Below are 16,151 nucleotides of genomic sequence, written 5' to 3' on the forward strand. Positions count from 1 at the left end.
AGAGGATATGAATATTTCTAACGATCACAGCAAATAAATGAAAAAACTACAGAACTATATGAGAAAGTAAATAAAGTCAGTGAGAAAGGGTATCTAATATCTTCTCTTTTGTGTTGGCAATGCACTTCTGTAAGAAGATGCTTTTTCAGATGAATAAACAGATGAACTGGTCTTTGATACTTGTGCCCCCACTGGCCGGGCAAAGTAATAGCACTCAGTCATCGCCTCATCCCGCATTTCTCCTTGCCTGTTAGTTTGATGTTTTTTTTTTTTTTCTTTTTTAATACATCTCCTGATCACACTGTGCACACAACTGAGTTAGATCAAAGAGAAGCTTCAAAGCTGGAGTAGGAAACTAGAGCTAAAGGGGTTTTCACTCTTTCTACCTCTCCATCGCTCCTCATTTCTCAGGACTTCTCTTCAAACAGCTCAGGATGCCGAGCGCTGCACAAGGCAACGCCTACCTTAGCCAGGCCACAGCCTTTTCACCTTTCCTTTTACTTCATCTCACTAAAACAATTCTCAGCTGAGTACCAGGGCCAGGTAACAATACCCAAGAAGGAAGAAAAAAAAAAAAGAAAAAAAAAGGGGCTCTGAAGCACTGAAAGGACAGTCCTAAGAACTAATAGGTTTGGGAAAACTAAACAGGTGGGTATCTAAGGCCACAGAGAAAAGAAGCACCTTTCACCCACCTTTATCATGCTCTCAACACACGCAATTGCAGTACACTGTACAAACCTTTTTCAAGTACTTGATGTAAACAACAAGCAAATATATATTTTGGAAGAAAATGAAATAACCTATCCAGAGGATGAAATCTACAGTTTGTTGTCATCCAGCTAAAGTCTGGAAAGTTACATAAGCCTCTTAGCTTGTTACTGTTTGGTTCAAGTCAGGAGATGCATCACATAACACAAAACATACTTGTTTCTTTACGTCCGTGTGTGTTTTTCCTTCTTATTCTCAGCTCTTTTTTTTTTTCTTCTGCTCATGTTTCGTACCTTTTGTGAGCTTGGAAACTCACCATTCCAGTTTTAAGAGCTTCTGTTATAACTGAATCTGCACTCAAATATGCAAGCGTTGCTTCCTCTGTAAAGCATAAACCGATTTTGATACATTTGTGAACTATTTGAAACACCAGGATCTTTTGGCACTTAGTCAAACTAGGCCCACACAGACTTCTTATTATCCGTGCGAAGACATGTGGTGGTTAGGTAAGATCTTCCATCAGCTAACATTTCAACTGGCCAACTAAAGTGTGACTCATTGGCACTTGATAAAAGTAAAAGATGGACCCCTAAAACACTTCTGATGTGTGACACCATGCATGCAAATTACACAAAGTTGATCAAGGTCCCTAGAACATAAAAAAAAAAATAAAAATAGTGGACATAATGTGAGCACAGAAACCAGCTGCTTTTACCTGCTCTCTTCTTACTGCCACTGTAGCTCTGGATGCTGTAGCTGACTCTACAGGCTTTAGTTACAGCACTGACAAACACTATAGACACGCGCTCTTCTTTAGAAGCAAAGTGATTTAGGCCAAATGAAGCAGTTGGATGGAGCAGGGCCAGGATGAACAAAATTGAGTTCTTCACACAACAAGCTACTGCAAATATCTATGAAGCTCACGTCAATTGAGCCAATTTTTGTAGTAAAATTCAGAACAGACAAACAGACATATAACCAGAAAAAAAAAAAAAAATTGTACATTCACATACAATGATTGGCAAGTATCAAATGGTACATACACAGATGACCTGTCTGCTGCAAAAAGCCTTTGATACCAGAGTGATGCTTATCTGAGGTCACCTCCTAAATAGACTACAGATTTCATCTCCATCATCTTCAGTTTAGGTGCAAGCATGCCAGCTCAACTGTGACCATCACACGTGGAGGTCTGTTAGGTGATGGCCACATGTTTTATGATTTCCTATACATATCTGATTAAATAAAGGCCAGAGGCTTTGTCCATGTTGCATGAAGCTTCAGTCCAAGGAGGGAAGGAGTGAGAGAAAGACATGAATCACGGCCCGTTTTATTATCGCGCTACTCTGAATTAGTGTTACGCTCTTTGTGTCTTTATACAGCAACACTTTTGGGATTCTAGGTGGATATTTCTGAACTGCAACTGATAATATTCAAATGTACAAAGTACAAAAATAAAATCTGAGAAATCTGAACGCAATCTCAGCTGTCCAACACGAGAACTGCTCCTCTACTTCTCGCCTTTTTCTCTCCATCTCACACTTAGCCGTGAGTTGGTAGAGAATAAATCTGTTTCTCCATTTCTTGTAGGAGTCTTCCTCAGTGTGACAACCACACACACACACACACACACACACACACACACACACACACACACACACACACACACACACACACACACACACACACACACACACACACACACGCACAGCATACGATTCCCTGTCAAACAGAGAAAATGTCCTTTGTGAAAAAGAAAAGAAAAAAAAAATAAATACAAGCCATGTGGTTGCATTCTCTGCTATAGTCTCTTACTTATGCCACTAGCAAATCCAGTTGCAGGGAGGCCTCTGTTTCAGTCTTTGGGCCCTGCGTTGGCACCGTCATGGAAGGAGGTGGGAGAATTACAAACTCAAGCAGTTTTATGTTAGTCCAGCTGTAGATACAGAGGTCCCAGTTCATGGTTTCAGCTCCCACGATGAGAGTAAGCAATGCAAGACCTTTCTGGTAGGTCGTGTGGAGACTGTGGTCCTCTCTCGCTCTCTTTCTCTGAGTAGTAGTTACTCTCAGCTTTCAAAGGACATGGCAGAGATGAGCTGCTCCACTTTGTAGGCCAGCCTTTGCTTCCTTGCCTGTTCATCCTGATCCAGGGCTGCTGTGATCTGTGCAAGTAAAAAAAAAAATGTGTTTATACATTTAGATCTGGTGACCTTTAAAAGAAAATAAGAATATGCTTTCTAAATTTCTTTATGCTGTAGTGTTTAAATTTTCCAAGATTTCTATATGGCCATCACATAAAAGATGCCTTGACAGCACTGAGCACTTTGACAGCACTGAGAAATATTTGTGCATTAGTCTTTCTCTTTTTATCTTCTGAGCCCTATCTTTTAAATTTGGCATTTGTCAAGTTGGGTTCAAAAGGCATTCAGACAGGCTTTCCTTTTCATTCTCTCATCTGGTGTCAGCCTTGTCATAATAAATCTGTGTAAGAGTGACGCCCAAATACATAGCAAGAGCCCTTCATATGCATTACCTTTGATATGAATCCCTGTATGCAGATGCAGCATCCCATTCAACACATGGTTTCTGGTGCCACTGTGAATCTATTTGCTACGCTTGACTACACTTGAATGCCGTGCTTTACTCAATAATTAATATTTTAAACAAAATAATTCATTGACCCATCTTATGCAATATGCATTTTAAAAAGTTCTGAGGTGAGGAATCAATAAATAAAAAATGGAAAAGGCGTGGAAAAGTGTCAACTTTAATGTACCATTTATCGCTGTCGAGTGTTATTTCAGCTCATTTATTGTCTTTGACCACATGCTTTATATGCAAACTCCGTTAGAGGCTTCTTTTTCAAAATACACCAGAAAATAGCTAGTTTATTAGATACTGTATTGTTTCTTTTGTTAACTCTCAATTTATCCATTACTGCTCAGAACAGGGTGCTTTGTTTGTTTTTGTTCTTTTAGGCATAAGAAGTGACAGGAATGTCATTTTCATAACAAGGTCTCCAAAAATTTTAAGAGTTTTGTTTTGATTGGGTTATTATTCTATGAATTTGACTTGGAAATCATATCAGAAAAACTGTTTTTTCTTCTTTTTTTTTTTTACATAACACAGCAAATCTTTATTTTCTGCCTGTCCAGATGTAGAACACAGCGTCTGACTGCCCACCTGCCATCATCCACTCATCTACGCAAGTGCTCTTAAAGGCTGGCAGCTACGTAACAGAACATTTCCTGCTCCTCTCTGGGCCCCGACAGCAATCTATAATTAATCTGTATCTCTGTACGCAGGTGTAGCTCCCACTGCAAACTCCCAAATCCATTTAAGCAAACTGAAGCTCTGGCCTGGTTAGCCTGACACACAACCTTTTTTTTTGAAGGGCTGAGTAAGAATGAGCAACTGTTAATGGTGCTAGATGAGGTTTTTACGTGCTGCACTCTGCTAGATACTGCAGGGGTGATGGTGCATGTATGTGTGCAAAGTGAGTGTGTTTGCATCTCTGTGGATGTGTGAATCAGACAATGGCAACTGCAGAGGCAGCAAAAGCGAATGTATGAGATTCATGGGGAGCAAAGGGGAAGCTGACTGGATAATGGGTAAAAGAGAAGGAATGTACAGGAAGGAGTAAGAGTAAGAGAAAAAGAGAGAGATACTGTGGTCCAACATAAAGGTCAAGCTAAAGCTTCCCAGAGGAGGTGCTGACATTAGAAGCTGAATGTCTCTATAAATGCTCTCTCTTTCTTCCCTATCTTCTTCCCTCCTTTTTTATGCTTCCTGTGATCTGAGCGAGTGTGTGTATTGCCCATGATTCTGTCATGAGAGCCCGATATGACAGATTGCCTACTCTAACTCAGCACCAGCGAAAGGACAGAGCAACATGCTGAGAGCTTGTAGACATTCACTTTCTTCTCCGCAGATCAAGCACGCTGCCTTGTTAAGCCCAGGTCTCACCAGACCTCTGGGCTTTGGGGAAGTCTACTGAAGACTCTCAGATGACCTCTCTAACCTTTGCCAGTTCTGAATAGTCTGGAAACACCAAGGGCAAAATATAAGGACATTAACGTGCAGGGCAAATTTGCGACACGCCTTTCGTTCAAATTACGCTCGCAATCTGCCTGTAATTAGCGGCTGATTTACTAAGGCGGCAGCTTATTACGCAATCAGTGCCTGGGACTGCCCTCAAGGTAAAATCTGCAAATGAAGGAGCTCAGTATGTAGTTCATAGGAACCATAACATCATTCAAAAAAGTTTAACAAGATTCCAAAAACTTATGTTTTTGGAATGTATACAACTAATGCAATCTAACAATATATAATAAAAGAGAGAAAATAAGATATAGTCGGGCAGATGGAGGAATATGCTGTTGATATACGTGGTGTTTCACTAGAATAGAGATAACTGAATTAGCCAACTAGTCATAAGTAGCTGTAATTCATGATTACTTTATTCATTTGTCTAGCTGCAACAACTGATACGATTCACTTTCTTTCAATACACCTGAGCCTATTTGTGCTCGCCTGGGGTTTTGTTCCTGCACAATATGCAATCAACCACATCCTTTACATTCTTTCTGTTATTCTCACACAAATGCTCTTCAGATGTTATGCAGACTAGGTGTGATAAAAACAAGCAAACAACACAAAACACAACACAGCGCACACAACGCATCTGAATGTCAGGGTTGAGTCCACTAATATCACTTACCTCTTCACTGTATTTGCTGACATAATAATAGATTTCGTTGAGAGCACTGAGCATGTTGAACTCTGTGGAGTGGAGTCTGGCTTGTTCTGCCAAATAGGCATTCATGTCCTGGTCACTAATGGCTGGGAGCCGGTTGATGTCGGCGTAGTACCTGGGGATACGGACAAGGGGCAACAGCAGAGACTCGCTGAGTCAATGTGATAGCTCAACTGAAGTTCAAATTCTTTTATATTCAAATTTTTGAGCCGTTATATCGCTTTCACTAACAATGGATGCCTGCTAACAGCCACTGACAAAGCTTTTACAGAATCTGGCTGAGAAATTAATACACAAAGAAAGAGCATTATCAATCAGTTTTCCCAAAGATCCAACTGCCGTCGTACGAGGATACAAAAAAAGGTGTAATGGAGGGAATCAGGGTGGTGTATTAAGTGAATGCAACAGTCCCTACCTTTCTACCCAGCTCTTGTAATTGGGGATATCTTTAGCGTAGAGCAGCTTATTTGATGGGGAGTCTTTGCCCAGGCGGTGCTCTGAAGTGGAGCAAGAGTCCATGAAGGTTTGAGCTACTACAGACAGACAGGCATCTGTGATGCTGCTCTTATGGATGTCAAACACGAACTGCGGGTTCTTGATCACATTCACCCAGAAACGCAAAGGAAGGCTGGAAGGGAGAAACAAAAGAATAAGTAAAATATGGAAAGGAGTTACCAGGATTTGGGAGGAGAATTTTACTTTTGTGACCTTAATAGAAAACCCTTACCAATTGCTTTTCCACGTGTGACGTACGTCTGTGTCATGAATGCCATGTTTGTCTGCCTGCTCATCCAGGAAGTCAAACATGTATTTGATGGCCAGAGGAAGAGTGCTCCCTCGGTGGACTGTACTGAACAGTGTCTCAAACAGATCATCAACAAATTTTTGCAGTGTACCCTAGTGGAAAGATGAGAGCACAGAGATTAACAATGCATGAGAAACAAGAAACAACAATTATGAGAGAAAAAAAACCAAAACAAAGAACAAACTACGTGAATGCAGCAATATCGTAAAAATTACAAACTTTTCCATGTTTATTCCTGCAGATGTCGCAGAAATGTACGAGAGAATACTGACGTACCTTGGTAGCTAGCAGTCGAGTCAGATAAATCTCAGAAACCATCTTGCTACCGCGATCTCCTTCCTTCTGATCTCCATGTTCATGGTTTTTCACCAGATGCCAAACCTTCACACCACTTTCTAGATCAGGGGTGATCATGGGAGCACGTGATCGGAGGCTGTCTGGACTCCCCGTGTAGCGGAATGAAGAGTCTGTCCAAGATAAGGGGGGATGGGGTGGTGGTGGTGGGTGATACAGAATTATTAGCAAGCCTAAATGACTGTGATTAAAAAAGCTTCCCTTAGGTGTAGTATCATCATGTAAATTTAGCACACACTCAGAACTACTGTACATAGAACACACGCAAACACACACACACACACACACACACACACACACACACACACACACACACACACACACACACACACACACACACACACACACACACACACACACACACACACACACACACAGAGCCCCTTTTGCATTTCCATCTCTGCTTTGTAACTCATTACACAGCCGAATCCTCTGTGCTCCTCCTCCTCTAAGCCATGCTATAAAGGAAATTGCAGTAATGGATAATTTCTTAGAACAACAAAGTAATGAATGGGAGGGGGAGTTGTGGTGTCTAGCACTGCACTGATTAGTAATAGCCATCTTGAGACTTGAATCCTAAATGACACAGAAGATGGATGAAAACAAGACTTTGACCTCTGTCCATCGTAAACAAAACCAAATTATTTGTGCAGGACCTAAAAAAAAATGAAATATTTATTCATCTACTGATTTACTTTACTTTTTCTTCTCTCTGTCTGTCGTGATTTATTTGATGACTATTTGCTTTCATCTTATTCATTCTCTGTCTCTTATGTAATCCCCGTCTCGGTGACTGAGACATTGTTGTGTTGAGTTCCACTTAAAGCACTCGTAATTGGTTCTTCCCTGCCACGCTGTGCCAATGCCAAATGTCCCTGTCATACTCTAATCAATGCATCAAAAGATCCCTAACTTGTTAAGCACTGCAGCCGCCATCCTTCATCCATACGTCCCCCTCATCTCTGCTTTTTGTGTAACTCTCCCTGCTTTTCGTTCTCTCAGAATGACACTGCTTTTACTCTCCTTAATTAGTTGCCATCATGGCAGCTGGCTCTCTAGAGATTCAGGATCTGAGCATCCCAACGAGGATTTCTCTCACCTGTCTTCAAAGGCCGAGCTGAACAACAAAGCTTTTGCTGCCAATAAAGCCACATACCTTTCAAGACCAAACTGCAGCTCAGAAATGGGCACTAGGGACAATAAGGGATGATATATGCACTTGTGCGCAGGATGGATTGAGATCCCAAATCCCATCTTAATCCACTCACTGTTTTTCTTTTGCTATTCTACAACTCCCTCCTGCCCACATCCCGCCTGCACCCCAGTCTTTTCCTAACTCCCTAAAACACCAAGCAGCGACCTGCAGCCTTTTCCTGCTTTGCTGCAATTCACAGATCCCGGACAGAGCCAGTCAGTAGGGGAGTGTGTTCAAGCTGATTTTGAAGCTAGTAGGAGGTTCTGGCGGTGTAAATCGAGTCAAGATGCTAAGTGCTGAACGTGAAATTGGTATGAATCCATCAGCAGGTGCTGAGGTGCAGTTGTGCCCGCTGTGCCAACCCATGATTGATGAGGGCTAGGATCATGCCAGCAGAGGCTTTACTCTTTATGCCATGCACAACCAACTCCAATGCCTGAATATATTATCTGGGTATAAAAACTCCAAAGAGGTCAAATTAAGCTTGACATGAAACAACATACATAATACAGAGAAAGTGGATTTCCTTTTGTAGTTATACTTTTTTTTTTTACATTGCTTTAGCCATCCATCATCTTGCCATCTCTCCCAACAACCTTTATGGTGTTTTGCTCAAAAGAAAGTGATGACTCAGTACTCTGCAGTCTTCTAAAGGTCATCATTGAAAATATCATTCCACTTTATTTCAAAGCACATAAACTGAAGATAAAGGCCCTTTTTTGAGTATCCATAGGTGCCCACTGTTAACATTTGTAAATAAACATGATTGCTTAGAGAGATAAGGATGCTGTTAGCTCTTTTTCTGTGTTAGGCAGTTTAAAAGCAGCGTTCACCTAGCCCCCGATCCTAATAATTGGCCATGCTCACTTATCATTTTCTGTTTGTGTGAAGTATCATTCACGGAGAATAATTAGCAATCACAAGTTGCGCGGTGCTGCTGCGTGTCTGGCATGCGACCAAATTTTGGCACCCGGCAGCACAAACAACAAGCACATCTAAAGTATGTTAGTGCCCGTGTGCATGTGTGCAAAGGCGCTGCACGTACTGCGCGCATGCCTGCGTGGGCTCAAGTATGTGTGCAAATAGCAGCCCAAAATGTCCTGCAGAGAACGTAACTTCATTATAAAAAAATATTATAGCCTCAAAACCAAACAATGGCTTCATCTGTCATTCTCCCTCCTTTCCATCTCTCTCCCTCTCTGTATTCTTTCCATACCATCCAACAGAGTTTGGACCTGAACTGTGAGGCAAACTGCAGCATTCACACAGTTGGAGAGAAAAAAAAAAAAAAAAAGCAGCTAGAAACCCTCTATAGAGAAAAAAGAGCAGACCATTGCTTTGGGGAGAGAAGATTTCCCTTTGTTCTCATCTGAAACAACTAATGTAAAAACACTTTGATGTGTCTATCAAAAAGAGCAACAACACCAGATCAACATGGAATTAACTGCTGGCTAACCCTGACACTCCGTCTGTAATTACCCAATACATGCGCCACATCAATCAATGCAATCAATGCTAGCCAAAACAAAGGTATATAAAGAGCAATCATGTCTAGTGACTCACCATATCTGCTGATGGAGGTGCGCGATATGCTGGCTGAGGAAGGGATGTTGTATGATGAGGTCTGCTTGGGCACTAAAGCCACCACACAGCGGTCCGATACCTGTGTGATGAGACAGATACCACAAAAATCAATCTTTTATATAGGAAAGAAGCATTCAGTGTTCATGTTCATATACATATACATATATATATATATATATATATATATATATATATATATATATATATATATATATATATATATATGTGTGTTAACACCATCTATTCCTGAAATAATGTTCCAGCACTTGTGGTTTAAAACCCATTCTTAGGAGAGTTTTGATGTCAACATCACAAACCATGTACATAACTTATTTATGCATCACATGTCCTCAAAAATGTTTTATACCAAGGAGAAGACTACACATGGGAATGCAGGGGCCTGAGTGAATAGTCCCATGAGCAAAACATATCTCAACCCCCCCTACATCCTTTCCTGTCACATCTGCACTCCCTGCTGTTCTGTACCACAGCCCCGTGGCTTTTTTTGGCAGAGCAGAGTGCTGTGACTGCATGATGGCTGTACTCAACATGACTGTCATTGTCATCACCCTTCACAAACCTTAGAAACATGATGTAAGCTTTGGAACTGGGATAAGATGCTGAGAGAAAGAGAGAGGAAAAATGGAAAAAGAGTGTCAGATGGAGAGACACAGAGACTAGAATGCTGAATGTCTCATCTTGTGAGCACTTGACACCCTTGGAAAAAAAAAAGGGGGGGGGTATGCAGGTATAATAATAGCAATAGAGGAGCACTGAGTCAGAGTCAAAGAGAAAGAAAAAGAGAAAAGGCTGTGTAAAAGATGTTGTGTCATGAGTAAGAGACAGACACTGGGGTTTAACCCCCCACCCACCCACCCACACACACACAAATGTTGTCAGATAACCTGAGAAAAACTGACACAGCCTCACATCAGAAAGGACATCCTCAAAATCCACTTTATAAGCCGCTTCACAGCAGAACTCTTTCAAACATCATGACTAACATTATAATTACCAAATCAAAAAAAAAAAAAAATGACAATTCAATTACAGTTAAATGCTATTACTGTTAAAACTACGGTTTGGAAAATGCAAAACACAGCAAACAAAACTCGTGGCTCTTTTCTGAAAGCCAAAACAACAAACAGCTTGTTGGCTGGCATTTACAGCTCACCCTAAGGAGGGATTTCTGTTTCAAACCCAGTGAAGAAAAACTGATGAGCCTCTAGTGGAGAAATAAACAAAAGGAAAATGCGAGACTCCAAAAGGAATACCTCAAAGAATCTATAGAAAAACTGAAAAATTATGCTTTTCATTTCCTTTAGCAAGCATCGTCTCTTTCGGGCCCTCGTTGGAAAATAAGCCACTGGTTACTGGGATGGGTATTATTGTCCCTGTTCTGGAAAGCCACCTCCTCTCATCCTCCCTTATTCTTGTCTTCACCCCTTATTTCCACTTTTCGTAAACTAATCTCAGCTGTGCTATTAGCTGGAGTTGCCATCTGGTCTCTACTTGAGAGACACTCAAAAATGGGGATAAAGTCTGGAAGAATCCTCTTAAAGCAGCAGCTCAGGCACCAAGGCCTATTGGAGGGAAATGAAAAAAATGTGCTTTTTGACCCCCCACCCCCACCCCCCCAGCTAACATCTTCAGCTGTCTCTCTCTCTCTCTCTTCACCGCTTGTGTATTTTGCTTTCCTAAGCTTAATTTCTATGGCCTTTCCATTTTATAGCCACCTCTCGGCTGACAATCCATGGACCAAGTCTAATAAACTGACAGCGTGGACTTCCATAAAGTTTCCACCACTGTTCCTGTGATACATTTTCTCCTGGGAGCATGAAATAGCTTCTCTGCACCCCCTCCTTCCCTTCCCTCCATTTCTCTCTCTTTCTCTCTGCTTTTTATGGCTGACATAGAGGCTAGAGCAGAGATGGGTCCTTGTGATAGTAGTAAATGATTGAAGGCGTGCAGATTCGCCCTTCAGGGATAATCCAGTGTGGGGCTGATAGTGGGCAGGTGTGATAAGGGCTGTGGGCCCTGCCTGTGATAAGACCTTCCATTAGACAGTACAGAGTGGACCAGACAGCAGAGAGTGGTCATCCTAGATCCCCCCAGCCCTCCCCACACAGCCCACTGGTTTGGTCCTAGCCTGTTTCCCCTTGGACTGATGCCCTCAGATCATGATGCTTATCACACCTTCGGTCTCTGCCCAGTAGCTTGGAAACAATCTGTGCATGTTTGTTGTCAGAACTGAAAAAACATGAAATGGGCTATTATACGTGAATATGACTTGTTCTTGGATGTCAGCAGGAAAACTGTAATGCAAATTTGCAGGACTTTATTAATGGAGTTATATGAGTTCTTAAAAATATTTTAGCTATAAATATTGAACATTTGATTTGGGGTGCATCAGAAGCCCAGAATAAATCAAAAATGCATTCTAAAGATTTGCACAGACAATAAACTTCCCCCTAACAAACCTTTAGAGTCCAACTTGACAGTCACAGCATTAAATTAATAAACACAGAAAATGAGCAGTATCTGTTGTGTCTGGGGTTGTTGAAAATAGCCCAAAATGCCCCAAGTCTCCAATGTGGGTAACCGGACTCTCCTGGTGTGGTTATCAGCCTCTGTTCTTCCCACTCCTTTACCACAGAGAGGAGGACATACAGAGGTCACCAGCCAGGCTATGAAAGTTTTTAAACTTACTTTACCTTTCATTGTGGTGTATTCCTACCTGAAGTGAAAGCAGAAGCAGTGTGGTGATTATTGTCACTTGACCTCCAGAAAAAAATACAGACCACGCATGTGCCTCCACCAGGGTTATTATAGTTAACGAAAATGAACGAAATAATGAAAACTGAAATTAAAAAAACATTGTCGTTAACTGAAATAAATAAAAACTATAATTAAAAGGAAAAAACGATAACTAATTAAAACTGAATTGTGAGTTTACAAAACTAACTAAAACTAACTGAAATTATCGATAAACTGACTTTCATTTACTATTTTTTTTTTTTTAAGCCTTGTGGATTGATATGAAATCATTTTTTCCGCTCTCCGAGTTTAAGCTGGGAGCGCCACAGGACAACTGTGTGAGTGCGCATGTGCGTGCGCTCACCGCGCTGGGTCCACAGAGTAATGGCTGCGGTCTGCCGAGAAAGCGGCAAGAGTCCCGTATGGAGGTTCTTTGAGTACAAGAGCACAGATAGAATCGAAAGTCTTGTTGTGGATGATGAAAAATGTGCGGAACATTTCTCAGTCAGGAAAAACCAGCAACATCAAAGACCAGCTGAGAAGCGCACAACAGAAACCGCTCTGATCCTACCAGGTAACCTGGCCTGCGCCTCTGGAGAAACGGGACTACTTGTGGGGTCCATGCAGCCCAGAACGTTGTGACTAAACTGTTTAGTCCTTGTGCGTTTCCGGCTACTTTATCAGTCAGAGAATAACAATCAGGACTAATAATCAAAGCATCAATATAAGGACTCACAACTGTCAGCAGATTCCTGGTAGGAGACTGCTGAAACTATCAGGATGGACGTGAAGGAATGAAGAAAGTGAAAAAAAAAACAGGGACAAATATGTTTGCAGCCAAAAAACTGAGCACAAAGAGCGAGAACCAAAAAAGAAGTCCCAGCCTGCGCTGCATATAAAACACCTGCACACGATCACAAGGTAATTAATACACACAATCCAGCTACACAAGCATAAATGTGCACATGAGGTCAGCAACTTCCGTAGGTTATGTACAAAGACCCTGCAGGTTTAATTAGCAGCATCTAACCACGCTAGCTGCAAAACAGAAGCAGCATCAGGTGGTGAGAACATCAGGATGCAGCTGGATTTGACCTTTGACTCCTTCAAAGAGTTTGTTTTTGTCAAACACCACATGTAGGTGTTGTTAATCTGCTGCACTGATGCTGAACTTTATTGTGGAGTTTATTGTAGAATTTATTGAGTTTGGGAGTTCATGTTTTTCTTTGTTTCTCCCTGTTGATGTTCATGTGTGTCCTAATTATTACACATTTAACATGTAGTGCTGCTGTCTTGGGAACAGTTGGTTGTTGAATATATTTCTTTAAACGGTATCTTTTGTCAAGTTTTCACTACACAATAGTCACTTTTGCGCCTTGAATCTTGCACCTGATTAGGTATGAAAATACTAAAACTAATACTGAAACTAACTGAAACTAAGCATGAAACCAAAAATAAAAACTAATAAAAACGAGAAAAACCACTCTGAAAACTAATTAAAACTAACTGAATTAGAAAAAAAAAAGTAAAAACTAACTAAAACTAAACTATAATGTAAAATCCAAAACTATTATAACCCTGGCCTCCACAACTGGATGTGGAATAATACCCTCTAATAAATAACCTTGTTGTCAAGCATAACCAAAATAACTGCTAACAATGTGCACTGGGAACAACATGCATGACCTGTTTGCAATTTGCAACATGGTGAAAAACAAATCTGGCCACGTTCAGCTCGTTATAATGCCCGCTTTCATGCTGCCTTCAAGTGATTAAAGTCCATCAGATGTGTGATTGATGTAGCTCTCAGACTCCATAATTCTGCTTACTAACTACCCAGCACTTTCCCTACGCCCATCTTTGTCTTAAGATTGGGGGTGGGGGTGACACATTCCCTTTGACAGTGAGGGAGATTAATCAACAAAGAAAAATCTAAATCACTGATCAGTAAAAAACTCCAAATCTCCTAAATCTTTTATCTCAGCTTCTGTGTTTGGATGAGTATAAGCATGTGAAATGAGAATATATACTGTTGTAATATGGTGTGCTTCTGTGCTAGATATTTAGATGCAGATATAGATATAGATATAGGTGGGGTGGGGGTCGAGTGGCCTGACTATGAATGCAAAGAGATAAATAAGGATTTTGAATGTATTTTTAATGTGTGCATTTATGTTTTTAATTTTAGACTGCTGGGGAGGTGGGAGTTTCCATATTCAGGTATTGTAAACCATTATTTCCCATGTGGGAGAGTAAATGGCCAATGGGGTTTCTTGGGTTGCTGTGAGCCCTATGAATTTTAATGCCTCTGTCTAGTCCCTGTGTCTCTGCTACGGGAGAATTAGCAGATATTTGAGGTGTTGTTCCGACTCACTCTGCATATTTCCCCGTTCTCCATTTCCTGCTTACCTCTTCCCAGTTTTTCTTCAAACGTTTCCCTCACTCTGGAGCCTAATGAGCTGAGCTTCCTTGTTTTGATATGTATCCAGCTGTGTTGTCACAGCTGCCAATGCAGTGCCATGGTGTATGACACAAACACACACAGGTTCATACACAGGGGACTATTGCCAACTTATCAAAACAGTAATGATGCTAAAAGTTTCAAAGTCGTTCCATCCTACTTTGAACCCTCCCACCATCAATGGCCTAATGTTGTAATCCCCTGTCTCCAAATAAAAACAAAAAGACCAACATTACATTTTTGGTGTGGAAGCAAACCTACTGAACTGCTTCATCAAGGATAAAGCCGCTGCAGTGACCAAGAGGTAGGCAGAGCTTGAGACGAAGACAAAACAAAAGTGGTGGGAAAAAAAATAAAAAATCAAGGCAAAAGGAGTTCTTATTGCTTGTCAGTAGACTAGAAGAAAAGAAAAAGTTAAATGGCTAAGGGAAAAATGTAAACAAAGGAAATATGAAAAAAAAAATGTGACAAAGGGGAGATAAAGGAGAGGGGAAAAAAAGTGAAGGGTGACAAGGAAAGACAAAGGGGAAAGAAGCTCCATGGTGCCAAGCCCTGAGTGTGAAGGACACTCTGATGTGTCCCATCTTCTAATGACACCTACATCTGTTAAATTATTCTGCTTGTTCTTCTGGGGCAGGAGTTCAGATTGACCCCCTATGGTGAGGGCTTGAGCCTTGCCCATTTTCTGCTTCTAGATGCAGATGTGTCTCCTTTCCCCATGGTCCCAATTTCCAAATCCAGCCAAAGCCGGATCCCAGCACTAGCCTCTGCTCTTAAGCAGGTAGCTCAGAATCAGACTTAATGTAGCCTTTAAACAGACTGTCTCCCCTTGACTGACTAATGAGAGCTGGCTTGGCATGCAAGATTCATCACCTGTAGAGATGGCTGTCTTCGCCTTCTGAATGGCCTGTTTATATCTTTATTCCTTTTGTTCCTTTTATTGTTTTATCTGTGGCTTCCACTATCCCTCTCTTTTTTCCTTCTTCTTCATTTACAGTGTCAACAGCCATAAATTTTCCTCAAAAATGCAGAATTCCTCTTTCTCAGCTTCCCTCCTCTTAAGCAGCCTCCCTTTCTTTTGTTAAATAAGGGGCAACAGGTTTGCCTGTGGGCTCTCAAATAGTGGGATGTGAAAGGAGATTCTGTAGTTGAAGAGCCAGAAGCAGGCAGTCACACTGGGACTAATTGTTGCCCGCATAGAAGTCAGAGAGAGAGAAAGGGAAAGAAAGAGAGAAAATGAAAGGAGAGATATCTTCCTCTTCATTGGAGCAACTTCATCTCTCCAGGGAGGAGGGAGAAGTGTCAACTGAGATGCTGAGAGTTCATCTCTTCTGCCACCTGTACAGTAATTGTCCTCTATTCTGTGAGTCACTTGGATTACACCAGGCATGAGCATGCAAATGAGGTGTTGAAAATTGGCTGCCTAAAAGTCAAGAGCAGGAAACATCAAAGTTTGCCCAAGTATGTGGTACAATTTGAATAATAAAATCCACATCCGAAATTGAACTGAAATGAGACAATTTTTTAAAAT

The 16,151-nt window shown here is 41.2% G+C and overlaps 1 protein-coding gene across 1 annotated transcript in view; it reads right to left on the reverse strand.

Annotated features, from left to right (window-relative positions):
- Positions 1-2,369: 2,369 nt before the first annotated feature.
- Positions 2,370-16,151, reverse strand: part of plxna2 (plexin A2) — a 162,068-nt gene continuing 148,286 nt past the window's right edge. Inside the window, exons 27-32 of the mRNA XM_030733005.1 lie at positions 9,382-9,481; positions 6,546-6,736; positions 6,192-6,361; positions 5,880-6,092; positions 5,429-5,579; positions 2,370-2,870 (exon numbers count right to left, since the gene is read on the reverse strand). Of these exons, the coding sequence (XP_030588865.1) occupies positions 2,775-2,870; positions 5,429-5,579; positions 5,880-6,092; positions 6,192-6,361; positions 6,546-6,736; positions 9,382-9,481 (921 nt within the window). The 3' untranslated portion in view covers positions 2,370-2,774. The remainder of the gene's footprint in view (positions 2,871-5,428; positions 5,580-5,879; positions 6,093-6,191; positions 6,362-6,545; positions 6,737-9,381; positions 9,482-16,151) is intronic.

This window comes from Archocentrus centrarchus, chromosome 7, assembly GCF_007364275.1.
Source record: "Archocentrus centrarchus isolate MPI-CPG fArcCen1 chromosome 7, fArcCen1, whole genome shotgun sequence".
Taxonomy (NCBI): domain Eukaryota; kingdom Metazoa; phylum Chordata; class Actinopteri; order Cichliformes; family Cichlidae; genus Archocentrus; species Archocentrus centrarchus.